The 26,535-nt window shown below is 56.2% G+C and overlaps 7 protein-coding genes across 7 annotated transcripts; 4 read left to right on the top strand and 3 right to left on the bottom strand.

Moving 5' to 3' along the window:
• Window positions 1-6,452: 6,452 nt before the first annotated feature.
• On the top strand, window positions 6,453-10,086 carry N657DRAFT_658309 (uncharacterized protein; the record flags this gene model as incomplete). The annotated part of the gene is made up of 8 exons (XM_062794884.1): window positions 6,453-6,682; window positions 7,504-8,692; window positions 8,723-8,908; window positions 8,962-9,123; window positions 9,165-9,223; window positions 9,332-9,500; window positions 9,571-9,804; window positions 9,844-10,086. 8 exons carry the CDS (start codon window positions 6,453-6,455, stop codon window positions 10,084-10,086), a joined length of 2,472 nt encoding a protein of 823 aa, XP_062644418.1.
• A 482-nt stretch (window positions 10,087-10,568) lies between these two features.
• N657DRAFT_579437 (beta-lactamase/transpeptidase-like protein) lies at window positions 10,569-11,957 on the top strand (the record flags this gene model as incomplete). The annotated part of the gene is made up of 3 exons (XM_062789388.1): window positions 10,569-10,671; window positions 10,746-11,758; window positions 11,814-11,957. 3 exons carry the CDS (start codon window positions 10,569-10,571, stop codon window positions 11,955-11,957), a joined length of 1,260 nt encoding a protein of 419 aa, XP_062644417.1.
• A 4-nt stretch (window positions 11,958-11,961) lies between these two features.
• On the bottom strand, window positions 11,962-13,612 carry N657DRAFT_648811 (uncharacterized protein). Its single transcript, XM_062793591.1, has 2 exons — window positions 12,966-13,612; window positions 11,962-12,894 (listed from the first exon to the last, which is right to left on the bottom strand). Exons 1-2 carry the CDS (start codon window positions 13,280-13,282, stop codon window positions 12,075-12,077), a joined length of 1,137 nt encoding a protein of 378 aa, XP_062644416.1. The 5' UTR covers window positions 13,283-13,612; the 3' UTR covers window positions 11,962-12,074.
• Window positions 13,613-14,140: 528 nt separating this feature from the next.
• On the bottom strand, window positions 14,141-15,575 carry N657DRAFT_648810 (NAD(P)-binding protein). The gene has a single exon (XM_062793590.1). It carries the CDS (start codon window positions 15,219-15,221, stop codon window positions 14,307-14,309), a length of 915 nt encoding a protein of 304 aa, XP_062644415.1. The 5' UTR covers window positions 15,222-15,575; the 3' UTR covers window positions 14,141-14,306.
• A 299-nt stretch (window positions 15,576-15,874) lies between these two features.
• Window positions 15,875-16,844, top strand: N657DRAFT_648809 (uncharacterized protein). Its single transcript, XM_062793589.1, has one exon. It carries the CDS (start codon window positions 15,920-15,922, stop codon window positions 16,571-16,573), a length of 654 nt encoding a protein of 217 aa, XP_062644414.1. The 5' UTR covers window positions 15,875-15,919; the 3' UTR covers window positions 16,574-16,844.
• On the bottom strand, window positions 16,727-20,258 carry N657DRAFT_150753 (WD40 repeat-like protein). Its single transcript, XM_062785970.1, has 2 exons — window positions 19,902-20,258; window positions 16,727-19,830 (listed from the first exon to the last, which is right to left on the bottom strand). The coding sequence occupies exons 1-2, from the start codon at window positions 20,092-20,094 to the stop codon at window positions 16,880-16,882; spliced, it is 3,144 nt and encodes a 1,047-aa protein (XP_062644413.1). The 5' UTR covers window positions 20,095-20,258; the 3' UTR covers window positions 16,727-16,879.
• Window positions 20,259-22,371: 2,113 nt separating this feature from the next.
• Window positions 22,372-25,655, top strand: N657DRAFT_658303 (uncharacterized protein; the record flags this gene model as incomplete). Its single annotated transcript, XM_062794883.1, has 5 exons — window positions 22,372-22,968; window positions 23,025-23,567; window positions 23,623-23,865; window positions 23,921-24,107; window positions 24,160-25,655. The coding sequence occupies 5 exons, from the start codon at window positions 22,372-22,374 to the stop codon at window positions 25,653-25,655; spliced, it is 3,066 nt and encodes a 1,021-aa protein (XP_062644412.1).
• Window positions 25,656-26,535: the final 880 nt, after the last annotated feature.

Here is a 26,535-nt window from a genome sequence, read left to right as displayed (position 1 = left end):
CAGGTAGCCGAGGTCTCTGTGTTTGTGGACAGGCGGCGGCTTGGGTTGGTGCTATGGCGGTTAGCTGCTGTGAAACATGATGGTAGATGACAACCCGGTGTCCAATATGCTGCAGTTCAGTAACTTCAATCACCCAAGAAGCGCGGCTCTCATACGGAGGAAGGGCTGCTCGGTATTATCGAGGCTCGGCTGACAGAACACGTCTCCGTAGGTACCGGCTCGCGGCAGTAGCGGTACCGGGAGTAATCTCTGCATCTCGTCTCGTCTCCAAGCCTCCCTTGGGGACTCAAGCGCTCCTCTCTTGCCGTCTCGTCCATGACTCCACGCCACCTGATCCCCCGTCAGAAAAAACTATTGGCGCCTCCCTGGGACAGCTCGGACAGCAAATTGCGGACGTAATTCCAGTCGGGGACGGTGGCTCGGCAAACTGCGTTCGCGGGCTGCGTAAGTCAATAGGAAAGTGAAGCTGACGGAAACAGACCAGTCGTCTTCCGTTGCTCAGCATGAAGGATATGGCCACTGAGGTGAGTGATGTGGCAATCAAGTCCGTGGGAGAACCAGGGGCGTAAGTTCCATTAATGGCTCCTTCGGTTAGGTCACGCTGCGGGTTTGCGCAACCGTGGCTGCAGCGCTTGATGCAGATCCAAAGTGTGACAAGCAGCTCCACAACTGGTACAGCTCATCAAGTACGTCTCGGGCAGCGGCGTTCGATGCGGAATGCTGCTGTGCGGCGTTGGGTATACTGGCGTCAAGGAAATGACGGGTCATGGTGCCAGTGGCCAATTTGAGCGATTAGATATTGTACCTATGGGACCTTCCACTACTTACCCTCAGTGTCTCTTCGCCAGGAATGACTCCTGCCGCAACTGTGCTGGAGTTCGGACCCGGAGACGATGCTGTTCCACAGTTGGGCTTCAGATAAATCAGATCTCAAAATTGCAGTTGCACAGTTGCCGGCAGTTTCCTTCCGCTTGCACCCGGCGAAGCTGCAGTGAAAGGTTTCGCATATCTATCGCCTTCACGAGTCTCAAACCCTCGCTTAATGCATGCATTTCACCACATCAGAGCTCTTAATCTCGTTGATAGCATTATCCGTGCGATATGGCCCGTGCAGACTCTCGTTGGACAACCTCTGCACCACAGCAGCGAGTTTTTGGACAAATTAGGCACAAACAAGAAAAATTCGATAAGGAGAATCCGGGGCCCAAGGAGCGTAATGTCCCTGCTTTGAGACTTTTCCCAACATGGAGACATGCATCAGCCCTCAAATTCTAGACAAAAACAGTCATTAATCAAGTGTTCAAGAACACAAGCAAGGCGCTTACTCAATGTCTCTATTCGTACCCGACCCAAGGCTGATTTTATCTGGTTGGAGACGAGCGCTGCCTGCAGCTGCACCAAAACCTCAATTGGGACTCGACGGTTCGACATTGCGACACCGTGCTCTCAACCTCCGCCACCGTTTTCCCCCTTGGGCCTACGCAGGAGGCACTTCCCTTGTCATCTACTTCCTTCTGGAAAATTCCGAAGATGTCGCAGATTGTTTCGCAACGGATCAATTTATGCAGAATATCTGACAGCAGGGGTCCGGAGTCTGATCGCTCAACACAGCCCTCCTACGTCCTGAGCTCTGACGCTTCGAGCGTCGGCTTAAGTGTACTTGCCGGCTGTTGAGCCACCTTCGACCCCGTAACCCGCCCTTCGGAAGGCTGGATGCCTGTGCTTGCCGTCGCTGGGAAGTGTTGGACTGCCGAGAGAGGTGGCTTCACCCATGCCGAGACTGTCTTTCTCCGCTGTTGACATGGCAGTCCGTCTTCACTCGATTCATCTCCCAGTATCTGTATCGACTGGTCCTACCGTACGCGCACTCTAAGCCTAAATTTGGCACCTTCGAAATCGCCTTCACCGGCTGCCTCCTGATGTAACGACGGCAGCAGCCGAGACGCTCTGTGTCAGCCGTAAGCGATTGTTACCATTTTCTAAGATTCAGAGCCCAGAGGGGTTGCCCACGGGACCAACACGGCAGGATGCACCACGCATGACGGTTCCTCGCAGCGGAGTGCCGGCACTCGACAATTACTTGGAGGAGCCGCGTTACTCAAGAGGATCCGCGGCCGTTGGATCCAGGGCCGGGTCGTTGGACGGATCGTATCGTGAATGTACACTGCAACCTGCCTTGGTCAATTCGCCACGCGGGGTGGCCGCCCGCATGATGTTTCCAATATTCGTGGGGAAACCGCATGCAGTATCGGATCTCAGTTCAGCTTGGCGCTGGTGCTTGGCCGAGGTTCTCACTGCTCGAACATTGCATCTCCGTCCGTCCGCTGCCTCAAGGTTGGTGACATCCCCAGACTCCCTCTCTCTTTCTCTCTCTCGACATTGCCGTTCCTACTCAAGGTGGTGTATTAATGACACCGTGTTACCAGCTCGGCTACCACCTCTGGAATTTCTCGCTTTGACGGCCCTGTTGCCGAGCTCTCTTGCAACGCTCACTAGGAGACTCGGAATCAGGCGCTTTCACAGCTGCCTCTTGGGGAAATCGGCGATGCTCAAACATCAATGCGAGTGACATGGCGCGGCCCCTTGCAAGCTCCTAAGCGCAAGAACCTGGCCAAAATACTCCTATTGCCCAAGCAGTCTCAGCAACCCGCCACAAGTCACTGTCCACATTCGAACCGCTTCGACCCCTTTTTATGTTGGAGCCCATCACTAGACTCTCCAGAAGATTGTTAATGGAGGGGTCCAAGGGTAAATCTCACGTTAATGCGGCCCGTGTTAATACCCCACACCAGCCATCGAGGACCCCATGTTCGCAGATGAGGTGGTACTCACCCAAGCTGCCGGCTCACCGAGTAATAAATAGCAAGGTTGTGTTAAGCCTCCATTTTGGGCAACTGGAGAAGTGATCTTCCCAATTAGGCGGCAAGGCGTGCCGCATTGGAGCCAGCTTCGCCAAAACGGAGCGAGTTCCTCCTGTGACGGTACGTCGCAGTTACCAGCAGTACATGTACAAGCAGTTGGGTTTGCGAATGTCCAGTTACAATCATAGGTCTCACTGTTTTGAACTAACCGTACTCTCACTGACAAAACACCTCGCTTTGTGGTTGGCGATAACCACTAACGCACGGCGGAACCGGGGACATCTAGTTCCTGGTAGCGGGGTGCCGTTGCTGACAGCGACCCATCACCAGGACTTCTGCTGTTCACCGGTCAATCCCCTCCAACAGGCTTTCTTGATCTTCTCTACAGAGTTCAATTGTACCACTCCGTCCCAACCTAAATAACTCCGAAGAAGCACGTGTCAATTGCGAACATATGGCAGGCGTTCGAGGGGGGCCCCACCTTTCCATATCTCCTCCCGCTTGGCAGAGCGAGCGCTTCTGGTGAGGCCCAATTGAGTATGGAGGATATGGAGCGTCTTGCCCAATCTTTCTTTCCAAGTTCATCAATCGAGGTGTACTCATTAGTCGGCGCATCCGTACTATGCGACCGCGTCCACTACTAACGCAACCCCACCGACCTCAGGCCAGATCGAATCGCTAACTACTGAAATGTACGGATGTATTGTACAAAACCTTAGGCCTACGGAACGTATTTTGCATGCAAGCAAGATATCCGCTTGGGTTCTCGGGAACCACTGCCGCTAGCGCGCATTCAAACCTCGTCATCACATGCATACATGTAGATGTGATGTCCAATCCCCTCACTCCGCCGAGCATCCCACCTACTCCACGCGATCGAGCCTCCTTTTTTCGAAGGTATGGCTGAGTCGAATACTTCTTGACCGGTATTATACTGCTTTGACCGGTGTTATACTGCTTTGACCGGTGAGATCCTCTCGGAGCGCCGCTGCGGCGCAGGCCGGCAGCTCGCGAAGATGGTCCGGTCTCCGGGGTGTGCCGCACAGACACGGTTCTCGGTTGTGTGTGGGGGGTTGCAGTTAACCCCACGAATTCCAGGGTGGAATTCTTGGAAAGGAGGCCCAATTCCGGATACCCTAGGCATAGTAACGTCTAGTCGACGGCGGTGAGACTGGCTTCTGGATCTCCTCGAAAAAGTTCCATGCAATGAAGCGGGCATGGCACGTGTTGTGATTGCGGGCTGAGGAGAGATGTGGTGGTTGTTCCGTGTAATCAGGTCCCAAACACACTGTCAAGGAACCACTCTATGTAGGAGTTCGGATAATAAGCCTCGGGATCTGAGACCCCCACCGAGAGTTTCTGTTCTGGTCCAAGAAATCACTCTAACTGTCGGGGATGCAAACGGCGCCGAAGCTCCGGGTCTCCGGCGCGACTTCCGGCCCGGAAGCCGGTCCGGCAGGATTCACTCTTGCCTCACGTCACAGACATCTCATGCCTCATTCCTCAAAGCCGCTTCTGGTGAGGAGGATTGAGTCTTTAAAGTAGTACGCAGATTACTGGCCTGTGCAACACCGTCCGCCGCCCGAAGAAGATTGGCCATGTTTTTAACAAATCCCACAATCCATGGTAATGCTTCCATGTTTGAGACTTTGAGTTGGGCACCCGCTTCTCTACAAGGAATTTGGACTCATATCATTTCGGTTGATGAAGTTTCAACAGAGCTCCCCACAATGCGGCTGCGCCAACTTGGTGTTGACTCAATGGGAACAGGTGGTGCTAGTGGGTACCGGTGCGCCGAAACTAGGTAGTCTACTGCGTTCAAGTCGAGGTAGAGAGTTTGGATCGAGCACGGCAAGCCTGAGAACATCCCGGAACATTCTCCTCCCTCCCTGGCAGCCAGACCTTCACCACTTGCACGCCTTTGGCAATAACTGCCAGTGAATATCGCCAGGCAGCTTGTTTCGCCTCACCACATGCTGCTCGATGGAGAAAGGTCATGGACATTCCAGCCTCAAAGCCATGTAAACGTGTATGCATATTGGGCAGATTGGACGGCTGGAGCTTGATACCGATCTTACCAGGAGAAAGGTCATTGTCCCAGAGACTTAACACCCCCAACGCAAATGTCGACCGTCGACAACGATAAGTTTATCCACCCCACTTTGCAGATGCACACTGATATGGGCGAGTTCGCGGAAACAACCGCTCGACATGGACCGGGTCATGATAGATCATCTCTGAGACACGTTTGCCTCCGGGCCAAGTCGCCTGTACGACCATTCCCATCTTCGGCCGCATGGCGCAAAGTTCATGTGACTACGGGGACAAGGTCGCCGATGAGGGTTTGCTGAATATCATGGGAACCTAACCTTATTCCAGCTTCGGTACGAAATACACTGTGTTCCAAGCAGATGAGCCGCCATTGATGGTTTCCAGCTTGCCCTGGTTGGTTCGTCTGCTTTGGATGGTGCTGTTGGCTTATCGTAGCCCTGGGCATCCTTTGACAGGTAGAAGCAACTTTCGGAACAGAAGATGATCAAGTTGAGGCTCCATCAGACTTGTGTCGAGCACCTTACCTGATCGTTGAGGCCCAAGGATGGAGTCGGGCCAATTGCACAATGGTGCGTCAGAAGCTCCTGTAAGTCGAGGTCTGGGCACATTTGGGAAACACACATGAATCGCTTACACCATGTATTCCTTCCTCCCTTGAAGCACTGTCAGGTTCGGACTATCGCCTACACTGCATGCCGAGCTTACTGGGAACAACCCAAGCCATCTCGGCCCGGTTGCTGTTGGCATTTGGAAAGTTGGGACGACCTGGTCGGATGCAACAGTCTATCCCTATGTGTTGGCTCTATTCCTATGGCTCTGGAGGGGATTGGAATGGTGCAGCTTCCGAAGGTGTAGACGACGGCATACGGTGGATGCAGCGCTGCCCGCCGTCAGTGAAGGGTACAGACGCAGCATCTCAAAGATACAAGCGCCGCAAACGGACCTAGACTCTCTTTCATAAGACGTTCTCTCGCGCTGCTCCGTTTTGGTGTAAGCCTCATCGTTTCCCACTTCCCCTTTCGTCTACATGCAGCACTGTGGGGGAATCCTTGGCTTGCAAACGAGACGAGAGCCGTACCCGGGCGTCTGGGCAACAACACCCCTCCTCATGACTAGCAGCAACGTGTCGATGCGAGAGATCTTGAAGAGACGCACTTGCATCAGATGGGGTTCGTGTCGCGCGTCGATTTGCGGGTGTACGGCAGAGAAACCTGTTTTTTTGGGTGGTATCCCGTACAGTACAGTCCAAACGTACACTGGCATGCGAAAGCAGCCCACCAACTCGATAATACTGACGATGGAGAGCGTCTGGCTGAAGGGACAAGGCCTTGCCGAGATGCTCAGTGCGTGATAAGCGAAACTATAGACCCTTAGGCCCAAAACATCAGGCGCGTCCATCACATGCGCGAAGATGCAGGGAGAGCTGTCCTATTAGCTGTTACTGACATACCCTGAACAATTTTGGGTTCAAAGTGTCCGTCGCGGCTGCGGAAGCTCGGCAAGGCGGGCAACGGGGCTAGCTGAGGAGCTGTTGGCAGCATGTTCCGGTTCGTGATCTGCCCGGATCTCGATTCCGGGAGCGCGCCGATTCGCAGGACGGAGGCCATGTCAAGCACCAAGGATGATGTTAAGCCTCTGCATCCCCGAAAAGTTTCGGGGGTGGCCACCGGCACTCCGGATTCTATATCTAGAAGGCGGACCAGACCCAAGCTTGACTCAGGCCTCTTGACTCGCTGCAGTGCACCGTTCCGGCAGCAACGACGGCTAGAGTCAGTGAACAGACAGCCCATGCCGAGTTGACAGCGGTAATGGTTCTATGAACCTTGGTTGACTGATGATGGCCGATGGTCGTTTGGGACAGTAGAAAGACGAGACCGCTTTCTCCCGTAATCGAGTTCGCTCGGCGGATAGACCAAGGGGTAGACTACGAGGTGACTGATCACTTCTCTCAGATTTGAGTTTATGACGGGACGTCGCTGTTGCCAGCGGCGAGGTCCCATGTACGCCAACCCTCGGGAAGCCCTAGTTTAATTGTCGAAGCTGGGCCACTTTCGGACGACCGAGATGGCAAATGCAGCAGTTCTAATCCGGCGGACTGGCAGTGAACCCCACGTATGGGCAGCCCGGTTGCTACTCGAGCATCCCGCACAGTAAATGTTGTCGGCCTGACGGAGGGCTGAGGAGGGGTTCAGTTAATTTAACGCGAGTACGGGAATCGCAGAACTCGAATGGAATCGATTGATGACGCCTCGCCCATTATCACACACCCACCTCTCCAAATGTGCAGCTTTTCTCAGGTAGGCATCATGAGACAAGAATGGAGGTTGGCGGCTCGGCCCGATGGTCCCAGAGTTTCGAGAGCTTCTGGGGCCGCATTTGGTGGGATTCAACCCCACCGGGCCGCGCACGAAGCTCCGCGCTCAGCGCGTCTTCTCGCGACTGGACACGAAAGCTCAATCTCCGTCTAGTCGTATCATTCTGATATCAGTCGTCCTGAATACTGTCGCTCTGGATGCGGTAGTAGATGAAGACGGCTTAAGATGGAAAGCTCCGGAAAGCTCAATGGCATGTGAACATGGCGCCGGTACAGACTGGGCCAGGCAAAGTTCATGAGCTGGCTGAAGCAGACAGCCGAGAAGCTGACGACGCGAAAGAATGAGCCTGAGACACAAGCAAGCAACGCTCCCGTTGTTGCACCGCAGCAGTCGCGCCGCGAAAAGAAAAAGGCCGCAATCGACCCGTGTGCGGGCGCAGCATCCGACAAGTTCGTCGATTGGACCCAGCTCGAGGTGTCTGCCCACCGCATCGCCGACAACGCGAACCCCGAAGACGTGCCCGATTCCGCCATCAACATCCTCCACGACGTCGTCAATCTGCGGAAGAAGAGTTTCCGTTTCTTTACCAGCGCCGCCAACCACTCCAAGGACGAGAAACTCGAGCAGAGCAATGCCAACCACGCCCAACCCGTCAACGTCCTCGAGCGGGTCCTGGCCAGACTGAAAATTCTCGTCAAGCGTGGGAAAACCAGGGAGCGCACGGATGAGCCAAAGGACGGGTCCCGCGTCACTACGGCCGACTTGAGAAATCTGTTCGCCTATCTCGAGGTTGAAACCGCCCCGGACGCCGCTGACGACACCCCCGACCGAGAACTCGAAACAGACCTCCCGCCGGACGACGACGCCAAGGCACACCAGAAAGCTGGGAGAAGGAAGGGAGGAAAGAAGACAGTCAAACCCAAGAAGCCCCAAAGACGAGCCGAAAGAGCAGTTGCCAAGACTAGCGGCGGCATACCTTGGATAGACAAGTTCCGCTTTGGGTTGCCCGGCGAGGATGATGACGAGGAGGACGAGCTCGATCTCTACATGATGGTCCATTGCTTCTTCGAGGACTTCAACACCATCCGGAACCATGTGGCTGAGCTCTGGCGCGATTATTGGTACGACCGGCCCGTGCCGCTGGTCACGCTAGCAGTCGTTACCAACGCCTTCAAGCTCTTCCACCAGCTCGGGTACGATATTGCCAAGGAGCTGAGGCCCAACAGCCCGAGCTTGGCACGGTACGACTTCATGATGAGCGTGCTCTTTTACCACTATGGCATCGATCATATCGACTACGACTCCTACGACCAATCTGACAAAAAAGAGGCAGATGAGCGGATCTGGGAGGACGAGGCCGATTGGCTGGCCCTCCCGTCTTACTTTGAACTGGAGCATGTGCTGATGATGATCATCCAGGGAAAGACGCCCATGCTCGCCCCGTCCCAGCGCAAGCCTACTACTGTCTATGGCGCCAACACACCGGAAGACTAGAAGACGTTCCAGTCCAGTGCAACCAACCAGATTGTCCTCGAAAGTGCTCACCTGAAGGTCTTGAGGCACAACCGGCAGGAGTCGCCCGTGTTGCCCTCCGAATGCCACCTCTTGTCGGATTTTCAGGCGTTCCTAAGGAGGAAGGATCATGACTCGGCCCTAATCTTTTCTCTCCACCTCTGGGTGGTCATCCGCAATATCATGGAAACCGACCATGACCAGCCATTCACGACCTGCAGGCCACTGCCGGCAAGCTCAAACAAGCCTTGGAGAACCACAATCGCAGCAAATATTGCAAGGATTACGACTTCAAGCGAATCTGGCTCGGCCGCCTCTGGGAGGCCAAGCACTTCATGGCTGAAAACTTCATGTGGGAGGATAAGAAAGCTCGCTTCCGCCAGGTCGGCATTCAGGAGGACCCGGCGCCATCTTTCTGCTCAAGCACGAGCCTGTCTGCGCCGGGCTGCTCGACCTCCGCGCACGTCTCGTCTACAGCGAACTGTGACTGGAGTTCGTTGCGCTCAGTTCCATCGTTGACGCAGCAGCACACCTGTATCGCGAAGCCCTCGCGGTGGGTCCGAGCCTCCCATGATGGGTTGAAATTGACAGGTATGTCGATACATGCGCCGAAGACTGCCGGTTCAGGCGCGGGTTGCAGCCCTCGCAGGGATCAGTTGCCATCATCCACAATTTTGCCGCCTCAACCGGCGATGAGACTGTCAAAGAAAAGAGGGCAGAGGGGATGGACAGCGATAAGAAGTCCATCCCAAAGATTGCCGTGCGGGGACTCTTTACCGGCGATACGCGTTTGACGACAAACCCGTCACCATCGTAAGTACCTCGAACAGCTCAGGGCACAACTCTCGCAGATCAAACACAGCGAGCGAGGGGTTGACAGACTACGTGCCCTCATGGATCCCTCCGAGAGTGACGCTCAAGACGGTCACGGTAATGGTGATGTGACTCTTGTCAAGCGTGAGAATGGCTTGACGAAAACCAGGAAGACTGAATTGGAGAAGGAGCGCAAGGCAAAGCTCTCCCAGTTCTCGCCCATCGACATGCTCCAGATGCTGGACAAGACGGTCACGTCTCAGCTCGAGGGGATCCTCACGCTCGACTAGTTTCGACTGTTTGACGAGTCAGCCTTCCTGCTTGCATTGGTTGTCGGGGCCTTCGGTGACAGGATGTGGGATCGCCTTGGTCCCCCCCCATGTTGCTTACAGTTCCTCGATTGCTTACCCAGTGTCCTGGGTCAGGACTTGGCCTCCTCGGGTCTCGGGAAAGCAGACCGAGATCATCCAGGAAGTTGTCGAGGGCTGCAGGAGCTTCAGCCAAAGAAGGGAAGGGTCCGTTCCGTCCCTTGACTCACACAATGCGGCTCCGTGCTCGATGCAACCTGATCCCACCGGCGTGTTGTAGCATCGGGCCGGACTTGATGCGATATCCATACCCGCAGAGGTGGCTGGCGAGTCGGCCACCCGGTTCGGGGATTGTAAATATCCCTCCTTTCCTATGTAATGTTCCTGATTGGCTCGTTTGGGGCACGGCCGGCGTGACTCAATCTGCAACTGTGAATGACTGCAGACTCAGTTGCTGTAAGAGGAATGGAGGCCAAGATGTCGTGCATCTGCTTCGGCGGGGCATGGAAACTTCAAGACTTCCACGTTGATCGTCATTGGATATATCAGCGTCTACGGAATCCGAGGCATTTGTACCAGCAAACAACTCGCTTCATCCCTCGCGTCCCAGCATCTTGTCAATCTCTGAAGCTTCTCTTCGTTATACCGCGATCGTCCATTCGAAGCCACGTACCGGGACAACCAACCGCAAGGAGCTACCCCTCGCCATGGCGGAGAAGCTGAACAGCATCCTCAACAACTACGTCGCCGAAGGCACCGCAACCAAGGACAAGCTGCCTGGCGCGGCCTTTGTTGTCGTCAACAAAGATGGTGCGTCCTCAACCCCTCGAACCCCCCCGGAGCACCCAACCAAGCAACCCCCTTTACTAACTCCGCGGCCTCAGGACCCATCTACCGGGGCAGCGCAGGCCGCACCCGCCTCTCATCCGACTCCCCTCACTTCACACCCTCCTCCATCACCTGGATCGCCTCCATGACCAAGCTCCTCACAGCAACCACCATCATGCACCTCGTCGAGCACCGCCCGGACCTCGTAACCCTCGACACCGACCTCCGCCCTCTCGTCCCCGAACTCGCCAACCTGCAAATCATCACGGGCTTCAAGGCCCCTGAATCCGATGGCGGGGAGGGTGAACCCATCCTAGTCCCCAATACCCGCCCCATCACTCTCCGCCACTTGCTCACCCACACCTCGGGTTTCGGCGTCGATATTGCCGACCCGGACCTGATCCGCTGGTCGAAGTATGTCGGGCGCAAGGCAGACCAGAACAGCTTAAGCTGTACCCTCGAAGGGTGGACAACGCCGCTCAAGTTTGCGCCCGGGGACGGGTGGTATTATGGGTCTGGTCCGGACTGGGCCGGGCTGGTGCTCGAGAGGTTGACGGGGAAGAGGCTCGGGGAGTATATGGAGGAGTTTTTGTTTAGGCCGTTGGGGGTCAGGGATACGGGGTTCTTTGTGAATAGGCTGCTTCCGGAGGGTGGTAAGGATAGGGAGGAGAGGTATGTGCCTGTTGCGGAGAGGGATGCCGAGTCCGGGGAGTGGAGGGAGGGGACAGTGCCGTTCCCCGCGGAGCCGCCTTGTGAGAGTGGTGGTGGGGGGCTGTACTCGAGTGCGGTGGACTATGGGAAGGTTATGCAGATGCTGTTGGGTGCGTTAGCCGGGGAGGAGAGTGGCGTGGTGGGGGGTGAACTGGTGAGGGAGATGTTTAGCCCACAGTTGGTGGAGAAGCAAAGGGATTGGTTAAGGGCGATTATCTGGGCGTATGGGTCGGGCGCCGAGTTGCCGCAGGGCTCGCCGGTCGATTTTGGCATCGGGGGCCTCTTGAACACAGCCGATGTGGAAGGAAAGCGGAGGAAGGGCAGCGTGATGTGGTCAGGGGCTGGCAATGCGCGATGGGTGAGCCGCTGTGCTGTGGTGCTTTGATAGTGAGCGGTTGCTGACGTGTGTTTAGTGGATCGATCCTGAGACAGGCATTGGCGCAGCCCTGTTTGTCAATGCTGCCCCGTATGGCGACCCGACTGTGCTTAAGATGTACGACGAGCTGGAGAGGACAGTATATGGGGAGCTTCTCCCGGCGTGGCAGGCATCCAAGTAGGGGTGGAAAGGGATGGGGTCGGTCGAAGCGCTCTACATGAAACATTGACCGTGAATCTAGTAAACTCAGGGATAGACAGGAAATCGCCGTCCAGACTCCAAACACGCATGTGTCCGCTCAAAAGTCAACATGCTTGTCACTCCGACCCGTAACGCTCGACCACCGCCTTCTGTCCCCAACCTCTTTCTCGTCTGCTTCCCTCCATGGTTTACTGTACCGGTTAAAGTAACCCCAGCCCTGGTCATTCGTCCTCGTCTCGGTCCCTCGCAACACGAGCCTGTACTCAGTAATGGGCATGTCAGGCGCCGGCTTCATCCGCAGCCTCAAGCTCCTGATGCCCGCCCAGCGGAAACACCCCCTCCCCTTTTCGAATGCTTCAAACGCAGTCGGCGAGTCCGTCAGCTCACCTCCAGGCACCTCCGTCAACACCACCACCCGCCAATCCCGCCGCCTAAACGCATTGCTGCTGCTCTGCATGCGGTCACTCAACAGCTCATAAATCTCATCCTGTACCTTCCAGTCCAGCTTCCGGACCCGCTTCTCCAGATCCGCAGCATACAGCGTATTCACCCACCCGCCGCCGCCAACACCACCACCACTCCTGCTCCCGCCATCAGCTTTGTTATTACCACCCTCAGTCCGCGGCTTGCAAAACCTCCTCGCCTTTCCCTCCGCTCTTCCCAGCCCCATCACCCCGCGTCCCGGCTCCTGCACATGCGCGACGACGGCCGCCTTGTGCATGGCCACCGTCGCGGCGAGCTCGTCCTGCGAGAAGTGCGTGTTGGGCACGACGGACAGGATGGAGCCCTCCTCGCGGTCGAAGTGGCGGAAGAGGGTGATGCCGAGGGCACGGAGGTGCAGCTGGGTGCGCGGCGTCGGGTGGTGGTAGGTTATTGTCCAGGACTCGAGCACGGTTTTTTGGGCTGGGGGGAGTTGCCTATCTCGGGGTTAATACTTTCCATAAAACTTGGATTGGAAGAAGGTAAACAGGGAGGGAGGAGGACGTACAAGGGCTGTGGCTGACAGACGAGGTCGTATCGCCGGGGGGATAGCGGCAGGGTGGTGTAGGCCGTCGTGTGGGCATTGCTGCTGACCGAGGGGAACCGGGATGGGAGGAAGACCCGGCGGTGGTGGATTGAGTTATGGATGCGGGCGCTGTGAGAGTGTGAGGGCCGGTAATAGTCCTCCTCGTCGAGTGTTGCGCTGGATTCGCCTGTCGAGCTGAGGATTTCGTCCAGTTCTGGGAGGAGCTGCGCCTTTTCCTCCAGTTCCAGAGCGAAGTGTGGAATCAAGGGAAGACTTGGTGGCCGGGTGTTTGGCGCCATCGTGTTTGCCCGTTAATATGTCAAAGCGCCTGAAGTCTTCAGTCAAGCTAATTTGGCTATTCCATCAGACTGGGGATGCGTCAAGGGTGGTGGTGATGGATCGGTTAACAATAAGGGATTCGTCGGCCTAGACATGCTGTCCCATTTAGATGTGCAGGCCTTTCGGCCTGTTGCTTCCATCATTATTATATTGTTCAGATGCTCAGCCGTTATCGCATCTCTGACGGCGCAGCTCGCAATCGGCCCCGGCTCCGGTTGGTACCAGAGTGGTGGTGGTGAGACGTCTCGTTGGAGGACAAAGACGTAGTTGGTGGTATTACTATTTCTGGGATTGATTTTGGCTCACTCTTCCCACATTGCGGCACTGAATCGGGACCCTATATGAGGTCGTGTGGGCTGTAACATGTTTTACGTTCTGCCTGGAGCCCCCTGCATGCTCCTCGATGGATCCTAGCGGCCGTTGTGCCGCCAACCCGCAACCGCGGCGCAGCATAGGCACAGCACCAGGCACAAGCATGCCATCATGTAGATTAGATTTTAGGAGTCCATTATCACGGATTGAGAGTCAGATTTCTGATAGAGAAACTGAGCGGATGCGAAAGTCCAAAAGTCAGCTATCACCAAGGCTGCTTGCTACCATGATTATTGGTCGAGATTTTCGACTTAGATCAGCAGTCATCCTTGGCTCAAACTGTACCTCCTTCTCTGATCCCGAATGTCGCCATACACATGACTGCGACCAGACCCTGAACTCACACACAAAGCGGGAATGCTGTGATGAAGCCGGCTGACACCACTTTCAACCGCAACATTTAGAACAATGAACCGGCTCTTTGTGTCCAAGCTACACTTTGGTCTTACAGAAGGACCGGAGATCCAAACGGCGAGTTCGCAGGAAGTGCCTAATACAGCAGGGCAAGCAGCATCTCTGAGTTTGAGCAGTAAGAACGGTAAGATTAACATTACTAGAGAGAACAGTAAACAAAAGCGGGAAAACCCCACAAGAAGTAGGGAACGCAAAGGCTTATTCCTTCATCCATTTGCTGCTCTCCCTCAGCCATGCCTCGAGGTCCTGCATCGAAGGAACCTCCCTCTTGCAGGCCGCTATATCAGCTCCGTATCCCTCGTTCTCAAACCAAGCAAACATGTCCCCGAGCTCCTTCATCCCCCACATCGCAGCCCTGCCGACAATGGTCCAAGCCTGCGGCAGCGGCTTTCCTACGACCCTCTCAAACTTCTCCCTCGCCTCCGCGAGCGTGAGCTCGTCACCGGCCAGCGCGAACGCCCTGCCCGACCACTTGGCGGGTTCACTCAGCGCCTTGGCGGCGAAGATGCCGATGTCTCTCACGCCGACAAGCTGCAGCTTGGTGTTCGGGCTCAGCGCGGCCGCCCACATGGCGGTGAAGACGGAGCCGAGCATGCCCGGGTTCATGTTGTCGAAGAAGCCGACGGGGCGCAGGATGGTCCAGGTGAACTGCCCGGGTTCCTTGTCGGCCTTGTTGCGCAAGTGGAGCTCGATGTTGTGCTTGGAGCGGAAGTGCCGGATGTCGGTCGGGTTGGTCCAGCTCTTGTCGCCGCCGCGGTCGACTGAGGTGAAGACGATGTGCTTGACGCCGTGCTCGACGGCCGCGTCAATGAGCGGGATGGCTTGCTCTTCCTCATTGATCTTGCCCAGCGTGGTGACGACGAAGAGACTGGCGATGGAGCCTTTGGGCTGGGAGGCGAAGATGGGCTGCGGGTTGGTGTTGTCTCCTTCGACCAGCTCGACAACGCCCTGGTGGGCCGAGGCCAGAGCTTTGGCGCGGTCAGATTGCGCATTGCGGGTCAAGGCGAGAATGTGGAAGCGCGATGAGGCTTCAGGGAGGTCGAGGAGAGCATTGATGACGGCGCCGCCTTGCTGGCCGGTTGCGCCGACGACGAGAATGTTTTGGGGAGCCATGGGGACGGTTGTGCGTGTGTGAGTGAGTGAGGATGTTGTGTTGGATGTGTGTTTGATTGATGCCGAGTTGAGTGCCTAAAACGAACAGCTGAAGCCTGGAAACAGCCTTCACTAAGTACTCACCGACCCGACTTACAGAATCCATTTTTGATGACGACAGAAGCGGATTCAAGGCATGCGATCCCTGGATGGTTTCCAATGCAATCGACCAGCCGAGAACAAGCTACATGGGACGATACAAACTTGACGCATGCGATTTCCAACCATCGCTCGCAGGAGAAACATGCTTTAGTCAATTGCAGGGAGGACTTTGTCATCATCTGCCGCCTGTTTATGGAGCAAGACACAAAGAAGATGACAAACTCGGAGTCCGGAGCGGAGAACTGCCTAGCCCTGGTTCTTGGCCCTGCTCTTTTTGGGGGGGGAACGAGGGGGCTGCCGGTACTCTGTAAGGTGGGTCATGATCCTCCCATCAGTATTCGGCAAGTGGTCTGTGCGGAGAGCAGAGCCCCACCAACCCTCGTTGTCTTCGTGGCCCTGTTCTGGCCTGCCGCTTCGTCGTCGCAGCTGTGATCCACAAGGCAGAAAGTAGACACCTCAACACATTCCCAAGCCTTGAAGTATTCGATATCTCACCAGATCTGTAGCAGCTGTCGCAACAAACAAAAGTAAAGAAAGGGAAAGAAGAAAGCGCCAAAATGAACCGCCTCTTCGGCAGCAGCGCCCCCAAAGCGCCCAAACCAACCCTCAACTCAGCCATCTCCAACATCGAGGCGCACATCTCCTCCATCGACGTCAAGTTGGCCTCCATCAACGCCGAGCTGCAAGGCTACCAATCCAAGCTCTCCAAGATGCGCGAGGGGCCCGGGAAGTCCGCGCTCAAGCAAAAAGCCGCCAAGGTCCTGCGCGAGCGCAAGCGGTACGAGGCGCAGCGCGACCAGCTGCAGTCGCAGGTGTGGAACATGGAGCAGGCGCAGGCGATGCAGGACAACCTCAAGAACACCATGGTAACCATTGACGCGCTCAAGAGCACCAACAAGGCGCTGCGCAAGGAGTACGGCAAGGTCGACATAGACAAGATCGAGCGCATGCAGGACGAGATGGCCGACTTGCTGGATATAGGGAACGAGATCCAGGAGAGCCTTGCTCGGAGCTATGATATACCCGAGGATGTGGACGAGGCCGAGCTCGATGCTGAGTTGGAGGCGCTCGGGGAGGAGGTTGAGCTGGAGAGGGAGATGGCGGGCGGCACGATGGAGGGGGGGTTGCCAAGTTTTCTGCAGGATGAGGTGCCTGAGTTTATTGACGAGCCACCATCGGTGGCTGGGAAGGTGAAGGAGGCTGCTGGCTAAGGGAAAAGCTGATCAGGAGGCGGAAACGAGCACGGTTCAACTGTGTGGAAGTGTTGGGAGTTTGTTGGTTGGTTAGCGGCAGCGTATTCGGCGAGAGCAATCTGATCTTGCAACGGTACTTCATGGTGATTGCGCTTCTAGCATTGTCATTACAGTTAAATGTACAGTTTCGCTGACCCCCTGACGCTATGTACGGCGCGTCTCCATCCCATCGTCAATTATCAAAAACCCTTCATGCCTGAGACCCGAGAATCCAAGAATCATGCATCCTAACCATCTCCCTTCGTTCCAACGCCTTCCAACCCGTTAATCCACGGACCCAAAAAACCGACTGGCCTCCTCCAGCTCCGGGTCTCCGTTGCAAAAGTCCCACCCGACAATCACACTCCTCTGACTACAGCAGATGATGCGTCGCGCGTCATATTGCAGCTTGAACACCCGGGCAGGGTTAGCTGGGTCAACGACCTCGAATTGTGCAGGCGCCTGGGCAATGTGCGGTTGCTGCTGCGCCTGCGCTTGCGCTTGCGGCTGACCTAAGGGCGAAGGCGGGGGCGGGACAGGAGGAGGGTTCAGACCATGGTCAGCCCCGGACCCGGCAACGGCGGGCCCAGCAACGGAAGCAGGAACAGTAAAACCACCAGCAGCAGAAGCAGCAGCAGCGGGAACAACAGCAGGAACAGGATGGGGTACCTGATGCATGGATGCCCCTTGGGGAGGGGCTTGCGCGTGTGCCTGGTTTGCAGAGGCGGCTGCCAGCTGGGCCGGGGTCGGTTGGCTGCCAGCAATCCCCTCCATCGAAGCCTGGCCGGCGGTCGAAGACCCCGATGCCGCATCCTCTTGATTTCGTAGCGCCTCGCGTCTTTGCCGTGCTTGCTCGAACTGCGCCCTCATAAGGGCGCTCGAGTACGTCTGCCGAAGCTGGCTTCTGAGAACCGGGTTCTGCTGCCGGTCGATGCAGGCCTCCACGTAGCTCCGATGGCTGAGGATTTGGGGGTAAGCTGCGAGGGCTTGCGCTAGGGCATGCTGACCGCCCTGCACAACGCTGTCGATTACCTGGCAGAGCTGCTGGGGCATTCCCGGCGCAGCGTCCGCCTGGCCCAAATCCGTGGTAAGCGTGCTAAGTGGCGGCAGCGTCTGCCCAATTGCTGAGGGACCTGGGGAAGCACTAGCCGTTCCTAAACGCGATGCTGTGGCTGGCGCGGTCGTCGGGGTTCCTGCGGCGACAGGCGCTGTAGCAAAAGGCCCGCTTGCCGCCGTTCTCATCGCTCTGAGGGCTTCGCGACTGACAAGATTCTGCACCGAGGGATGCAGGGGCACAGACGACTGCGCGCGATCATGCTGTAGGGCGGCAACGGCGGCCGTCTCCTGCTTGAAGTGATGTTGGTCTTTCCAGACGCCTTCCTTGTCTCTCCGCCATATGATGATGCTGGCGTCATAGCTCCCGCTGACAATCCGCCCGTACTTGCCGCCTCCTCCTCCGGGGGGGAGCTTGGCTCCGTACGCACAGATATCCTCTGGTCGCCTAGACCCAGCATTCGCGGGACGCCTTCCCGACCTCGGCCTCTCCCGCTCGTCGATCAAGCCCATCTCAACCGCCTTGAAGTACTCTTGATCCACTTTCTTGGCCTCGGCAGCGTCATCTTCGACGCTGTAGGGGAGATCCCCGAAGCCGGCCTGCACGGTGCGTACCAGGCTGGAATGGGCACGGAGAGTGGCAACCTCCAGCCCGGTCTGGCGGTCAAACACCTTGATTTCGTTATCACTACTGCCACTGACAATGCGACGACCGTCATACTGCACGCAGGCAATGCCCTTGTGATGACCGACAATCGTCCGCGTGCACACCTGGGTTGGCCAGTCCCAGACCTTGATATAGCGATCTCCGCTAGCCGACACCACCTCGCGGTCGTGGATCTGCACAGCATTGACGGCGGCACCGTGGCCCTCCAGGCACCCGATCATGGTCCACGCCGGGACCACCGGAAAATCGTCAGGCGTCATGGGCAGGTTGTAGCCGTAGTCCTTCACATTTCTCGGTACCGGATCCACTTCTTGATATCCCAGGTCGCCGTGGCGAAGCGGCTTGCGGTTGAAAACCTTGATCGTCTTGTCTTTGGAGCAGGTCACCAGGATGCGCTGATCGAACCTCACATTAAGCACCGATTCCCGGTGCGCGTTCTTGAGAATCTGGATCGGCTCTCCAGTTGAAAACCTCCAGATGATGACATCCGAGTCCGAGCTGCCTGAGACGATCAAATCCTCTTCCGGGCTGGAATCGAACTGCAAGCAGAGAACGGACCCTCGGTGTTTGGCCAGAGTGCGAAGACACCGCCGCGACTTCATATCCCACACCTTCAGCGTCCGATCTCGGCTCCCACTAACGAGGTACTGTGAATTGTGTTGGAGGCTGTAGACGCACTCCCCGTGACCTTCCTCCGGGTAGGCGGGATGCGGAAACTGGAAATTGACATACTTCCCACGCTCCCAGTTTGATTCAAGCCGCCGCCTCATGGTGTAGAGATACTTCCAGTTGATTCTGTATTGAGTGGACGATCCATCCCAAGTCCACAACGTCGACTTAGGCAGACGTGGTGTGTCCATCACTGTTTCCAAGAACGAGGGCTTGGTAGGTGTGGGCCCCCTTAGCCCCGGGGACAAAGCTCTCCCTTTCCCCTTGTTCATTGCTTTGCCCATAGAAGTGGACCTTGTCATTGGGTTCGGGGTGTCGAGATCGACCATTTGCTGGGGCATACCACTCTTCGGAGCAGGGTTGCGTGGCCCGCCGAAGATGCTGATCTGCTCCAACGTCATGTTCGTCGGTTCCTGTCCGACACCGGTCCCTGCATCGACCATCACCGTGTCTGTATCGGCGCCTAGCGTTGGTGATAGCGACAGCGCGCGCTTTTTGTGCGCATGACCCTTGTCTCCGAATTGCGGCCGTTGCAGCGCACCATGCGCAGAGGAGGACGGTTTGTTGATCTCCCGCTCCGCCGCGACGATCTCGGCAGGCAATGCTTTCCATCCTTCGAGATAATACAGCTGCTCCCACAGCTTCCGGTCCAAAGCGAGATCGTACCATGCCCGACAGCATCGTGCGACGTTGATGAGCGAGACGGGGTCAAGGTACTCTAGAACTTTGAGGCACACTTCGGGAGGTAGGTAACGCACGAAATCGATGTATAGGCGGGGGTGGAGGTTCCCGACGATTTGGGAAATGACGCTTGTGGGGAGATCGTGGAGAAGGGCCATGGCAAGCTCTGTTCATGCCAACGGTCAGAGTTCCCTTATTAGCACAGTCTTGCGTACGCGAAGGGCGTCAAAAACCTACCGGTCTTGCGAGTGATGGAAAGTCCAGATAGGTGCTGTATCAACCATGGGGGAAACTCATCGCGTGACCGGCTTGAACCCAATGCCGTGAGGGCGTCCTCGCGCGACTTGAGCGAGAAAGGTACCGGGGCGGAGAAAGCGGTCAAGGGATGTTCAGAGTAACCCTCGTCGGGCTGAGGAGTGAAACCAGCCATCGCTTGTCGGGTGCCGCGAATCTGTGCTCAGAAATCGACGTGCATTGACTCCGGCGCACTCGGAAACGAGAAAGGCGGTGTCGGGGATGGGCCGTAGAAGCAGGTGGTGACTCGCGAAGAGCAAGGACGATTCATTCGAGAAGGTGAAGTAGGGGCGATTGATGTTGGATGTTGTCGCTGGCGCCGTGTCACAATGCGACACCGGGATAGGTGATGGTATTGTCGTGACAACAGTGCCGCGTCCGCCAGTCAATTGTGGTGACGCCGAGATTTTGTGCCTTGGTGGCCAGCAACCTGGCTGCGGCACAATCTGGGACGGCGAGATGGATTATTGGGATTGATGAGGTTGGAATCGATTGCTGCTAGGAATCTCAGCGCCTTGCTCACCGTGAACTTTCGAACAGCGGCTGACAAACTTCCACGAAGGGTGTGGAAGTTGGAACTCTCAGGCATGATTGGGCTGGGTTGGCGGGGCGAGGCGGGTAGGTGGGCGAAGTGGGCCCAGCCGAGTTACTGTGGGAATACATTCCGCCGCCCGGACTGAGACTCCAGACTAAGGTACAGGTACTGTACCTAGCTTACCTCCGTACTCGTCGGGACTTTGAATCGCCAACCCGATACCTGAAGGTAACCGCCAAAAGGGGCCCGGGCCAGGAGCTGCTGCTGGTTGACAGCCAAGATCAAAGTCATCTGCCGCCCTCAGAAAGGAGGAATCCACCCCAAAATGAGTCTGTGATGAGCTTCTGAACGGTGACCCAAGGACGGTGACCAAACGGGTTAGCTCTCTCCAGGCATGGAACCAGCTGCCCGGTGGCCATGGCAATCTTATGCTTGATTGTCCTGGAGGGGCAGCCAGAGATGCGGCCGACCCATTGTTCCACACCCCTCATCAGGTTGACAACGAGCTTCTGAAAAGCAGCTCCAAGGCCTCACTCACCACGACTTCATCAGGGCAGGGATCAATTGTTCAATTGAATACGGGATGGGTGGACTCCTCAACTCCGGGTCACAGCTTCAAAATGGGCTGCGGTGCATCCGATATCCCGGGTTTGGGTGTCCCTTTCGTCTGCACACTTAAGTCGCGTACATAACAAGTACCTCACCCGGCAGCATGAATGTCGAGTTCTCAACACATCCCACTTCCGTCTTGCATTTGCTTCTTTGAACTCGGCATCTCGGATGTATTCCAGGTTGTTTCCAACCGTAAGTAGTCGGTGAGCCGATTTGCTCTTCAACCTGTCCGAGGGACAGAGATTGCAGATTGTCATACAACGGCCCGGAAGAAACTGCACAGCCTGTACAGACAGGCCGAATGATCGAGAACTTTCAATCACTGTGTTACGTTCCAGAAGACAACGGGACAGCCGAAGAGGGACGGAAGGCGAGGTGAGTATGAATGTGATATGCATCTTGAAACATTACCACTGGACGCCCTGAGAACAGCCGGTACCTCCGTACCTGTAACAATATCTTAAACACAATTCGCCGGCTGCTGCTTTCCCCCCTGGTGTGTGCAGTAGATGGGCCCCCGAGTCCCGCTCACCGCGAACCCACATCAGCCCAGGCGCCTCCCAAAGTCAGAACGAGCTGCGCACCTTCTGCCGCCAACCAACCAGCTCCGAGAGCGGTCACTTGCCACGACCCTCCGTTTCAGACCACATCTCAGCACCTTGACCCGAGTTCGAGTCAGGCGGGAACATTCAGCACTCGAGACCGCCCATCCTTAGCAAGTTTGCGCAAGTCGAAACCGTGCAACAGCGACGAAGGCACCAGCCACAAACATCGACGAGTCAAAGCCGCCGAGCGACCACTTTCAGCCACAGCCTACAAGGGGAGGGAAGGTCGCACGCAACGAAGAACCGAACCGCCAGGAACCAGAGAAGTCAATCGCTGCGCTGCAAGCAAAGATTACAATTTCGACAGCCATCGATAACCAGAATCACGGCGGAACGCGGCTGCTCCGTGCACCAGCTCGGCGTCAACGAGTGAGCGTCAGCCACCGAGCGCTTGCCCTCGGACCTGTGGACTCCGATAAGCCCTCAGGCCTGCAGGTAGAGAAAGGCGCCTCCGCGTCCCTCGTGTGCTCGATTTCGTCAACTCTCGGTCGCCAGAATCAAATCAGCGACCTGGTTGTACTACAACACGACACATTGTTCCGTTCTTTACAGCGCTTGATTGAGGCGCATTCTCTATATCACCAGCGATCAGTCGACGGTTCCATCACCCCTCCCGTCTCGTCGACCTCCCCACCGTCGTTGTGCGAATGGGGAGTGCGTTATGGCCCATGCTCCCCTCCTTCGCATGAATACGGGCCCACCTATGGATCTCATTGATAGATTGAACGGGATGAGCACCGCCAGCACGTCGCGCGCGAGCCAGCTGTCTGGCTCGTCGACTTTTCCCGTCACTAACTCCTCCACATCGGTGAACTCGCTATCCACCGCCTCAACCATTGCCGTGCCGCCAAATGGCCAAGTCGTGGCTACCAGCAATATCATCAACCAGCGGGCCGATGCGTCCCGGTCGTTATACCAAATATGCGTCTCCCTCAAGCAGAGGTTGGCGAAGGTGCCTGGCTTCGAAGGATACATGGAGCAGCTTGAGCATATGGCGGCCGACCCGGACGAGGGTGGCCCAGTCGAATCGCTATGGAAACTCCTGCGTACCGGATACCCACTCCTCGCCATTTACAATGTACTGCAGCCGGATACGCCTCTGCAGGTCCAGGAACCCCCAGGCGCGTCCGAAGCGAAGCGGTCCAAAATCGCCATCCTCAGGTTCGTCGAGGCCTGCAAGTCCAAGCTGATGCTTCCGACCTCCGACGTCTTCATCATTACCGACTTGACAGGCAACGACACAACGGGCTTTGTCAAGGTGAGTAGTCCGGTGCTCGCAATGCGGGTTAGCCAGCGGTCTGACTTCCAGTTTAGGTTACCTCGGTTATCAACCATGTTCTCGATCTTGCCGAACAACGCGGCCTGCTGCTCCAGATCCAGCCATATCCGGAGGACGATGCGATGCAGCCCGGCTCGCAAATGAGCTATCGTGACTACATCGTGCGTGAGCTCGTCGACACAGAGCGGAAATACGTCCAGGATCTCGAGAATTTGCATGATTTGAAGAAGACGTTGGAACAAAATGGCATCATCCCAGGCGACGTCGTCCACAACATCTTCCTCAACATCAACGCCATCCTGGATTGCCAGCGCAAGTTCCTGATCCGGGTGGAGACAACAAACTCGATGCCACCATCAAGACAGGAGTGGGGTAGTCCGTTCGTAGCATACGAAGAGACATTTAATATGTGTTATCAGCCCTTCATTGCGAACCAGCGGAAGGCCGGCCAACTCGCCAGCAAGGTGTTTGACAAGATTCAAACCGCCGGGCACCCGGTTGCCTGCGATATCAACACGCTTGACGGCTTTCTTCTGAAACCCATGCAGCGCCTTGTCAAGTATCCGCTCCTTCTCAAGGTATGTTCACCCAGATATCCGCCATGATTCGAGCTGCGTGGCTAACCTCTCATAGGATCTTCTGAAAAAGAGTGAAGACGAAGTGACCAAGGCAGATCTTAGTGCAGGCATTGAAGCCGCCGAGCGAGTGCTGCAAAAGGCTAACGAGGCTGTGGACCGTGACCTCTTGGATGAGGCAGTTGAGGACTTGATCTCCCGCGTCGAAGACTGGAAGAATCACCGCGTAGACCAATTTGGGAAGTTGCTCATGCATGGTGTTTACACTGTCATCACGGGCAACGGTGACCAGGAGAAAGATGTAAGCTGTCTGCCGCGTTCACGTCGACCGCCATGCACTGACTTTAGTCTCATAGTATGAGATCTACCTCTTCCAGTGCATACTGTTGTGCTGCAAGGAGGTAGTGCCTGGGAAGAGCAAAGACAAGAAAGACAAGACACGGTCGACGGGACCAAAAGTGCGCAACAAGAATGCAAAGCTTCAGCTTAAGGGCCGGATTTTCATGACCAACGTCACGGATGTCGTGGCTATGTCCAGGACAGGTAATCCACCACGGTGCTCTCTCCCTTGCAGCGACAGCGGCTGACTTGGTAGGCTCGTACACGGTTCAAATCTGGTGGAAGGGCGATCCCGGCGTGGAGAACTTCATGATCAAGTTCCAGAACGAGGAGACCATGAAGAAATGGGCGGTTGGGCTTGATCAGCAGCGCAAGGCCAACGCGCCCCAACCCCAACAGAGCCTGGATGAAGCACCGCCGACTTTTGCTTGGATCAGCAACGTCGTTGGCGACCTGCAGAACCCCTATAAGGACCCTGAGGACGAGGATGATGACGAGGCCAATGGAAGCCCCTCAGAGACACCTCCGGCTACCTCTCATCATAACGCTCCAGTCGCCATGCCAGGCACAATGCCGCGCAATGCCTCCAGCAGCAGCCTAGGCCGCCAACGCTCGGCAACAAATGAGAGCACTCATTCTCTCGCGGGTTTTGCTCGGGCACCGCCTCCGCGCGGATTCCCAATGGCTCCGCCCGCAAACTTGAGCCTGCATACACAAGTTCCCGGCCAAGTATCGCCTTTACCCCGCGGTGGGGAGTCATATTTCTCTCCCGTTACCGATTCTCCGGCGTCTACCCGGACTAGCACGACCAGCGGGATTTACAGTGCAACAGGGTACCCGTTTCCCAAAACTGGCACACCTATCAACCCGGAGGATAGCAACCGGTACACCGCTCCAGCCACGTCCAGGGCTCCCTCTCGAGACGGGTCCTCCCCCGCGAATGCGTTTGGCACAAACGGGCGCAACCCTCGAGGGCCTTCGATGCCTGTAATGCCCCGCGATTCGGTGCAGTCGGCCCAGCAACAGTCACGCAGCCGGAGCTACAGCACGCCGGACATCAATGGGCAACCCGCCCGCAACGGACAGTCGATACCCGCCGTTCCCGGGATCCCGGCCCACCTCCATCAGCACCACCCGGCCCATCCAACCCATGTACGACATGATTCCAACATCCCGCGTAGCAATACCGGCAGCCCCGCCAATGAGCTCCCCTTGCGGACCAACACGAACTCCCCCGGGACGCAACGTGCAAAGCAGTACGGGGGCACCATGGCACAGTTTCCTACCCAGCCGATGTACTCCCGTCAAGGAACACCCAGTAGTGTGACCAATTTGCCCCCGCCTGGTCCCCCGCCGCCCGGCCCAGCACCGCTTGCGCCTGTTGATCCGTCCAGGACAAGCGCTCCCGGTGGTCGCACGATGATCCCACAAACTCCCGATATCGCCATGCCCAACCAACTCAAGGTGAAAGTCAACTACGAAGCGGGCAACTACTTCACATTGGTTGCACAGTACAACATCACCTACCAGAGCCTAGTCGATCGCATTGACGTCAAGCTCGCCCGGCTAACCAACAGCAGCATCGCTAGAGGCGACCTTAAGCTGCGTTACCGGGACGAGGATGGTGACTTCGTCACGATCCAAGGTGACGATGACATTCAGATCGCGATTTCGGAGTGGCGTGAAGTTAACAGCATTATGCCCGGTGGTCTCGGCGAGATTGAGCTGTTCTGCGTAGGCGAATTGAACTGACCTCGGATACGGGAAACGGAAACAGAAGCAACAGAAAGAAGGTCATGCATCGTTTCTAGACGGCGCCAGGCGACAATATTCCACTTTTCGGTTCTTACATCGGCATATGTCTTCAAGCATACCCGTCGGCAGCTGCTCAGTCTGTTTGCATACTTTTCTTGGTCACTACACGGCGCTAGAGGGACGTTTTGCTCCTTGCTCTTAACAACGAAGAACCAGTAATCGGATGGATGCCCTATACCCGCAGTCGCTCTCTACCCGCCGCTCATTCCAACATTCGCCAGATCGGCCGCTCGTTGACCAAGCCGCATCACAGCTCCGCTATCACCAAGTCCGAAAACCAGCTTATTTCCGCTCATCACACATCCCATATCCCTTTACCCGCATGAATTTTCCTATTATGTTGATGACGACCACACATTAAAGCAGCGACTGCACATATGTTCTCATTTCGTTTCTACTTTTGCTTACTCCTGGCAGGTTGGAGGGTGTTATCGGGAACATTCACATTCCGCTCTTTAGTCTTAATGGTTCTTGCTTGGAGATGGTTTTTTATTGCCGCTTTTTTTCCTTTCTCTTTTCTCTCACTCTCTTTTTATCTTGGGAAACTGCGGGATGGGGTTTGATTGGGCTGGGTTGAACAGGTTTCTGTTGTTCTCGCCTCCCCCTTTTGGCGGTTGATTTTGGGTTCGTTTTGAGGGTGGTGGAAATGGGGCAAATTAGAGGGCGGAGGTTGGAAGTATGGAGGGAGCGTAGACAGCCGGCAGCGGATTATGAGAGAGCTGCTATTTTTTATGTTGTTTCCTGCTTTCATCTTGTAGGCATGTTCTTGCTGCCTGTAGATAAGGACGAATACCCTAGGTGCATTCCTGTCTTAACT

Source organism: Parathielavia appendiculata (assembly GCF_033297405.1).
Source record: "Parathielavia appendiculata strain CBS 731.68 unplaced genomic scaffold N657scaffold_15, whole genome shotgun sequence".
NCBI classification, from domain to species: domain Eukaryota; kingdom Fungi; phylum Ascomycota; class Sordariomycetes; order Sordariales; family Chaetomiaceae; genus Parathielavia; species Parathielavia appendiculata.
Note: the sequence above shows the minus strand (reverse complement) of the source record. Positions and strands in the feature narration are given on the sequence as shown.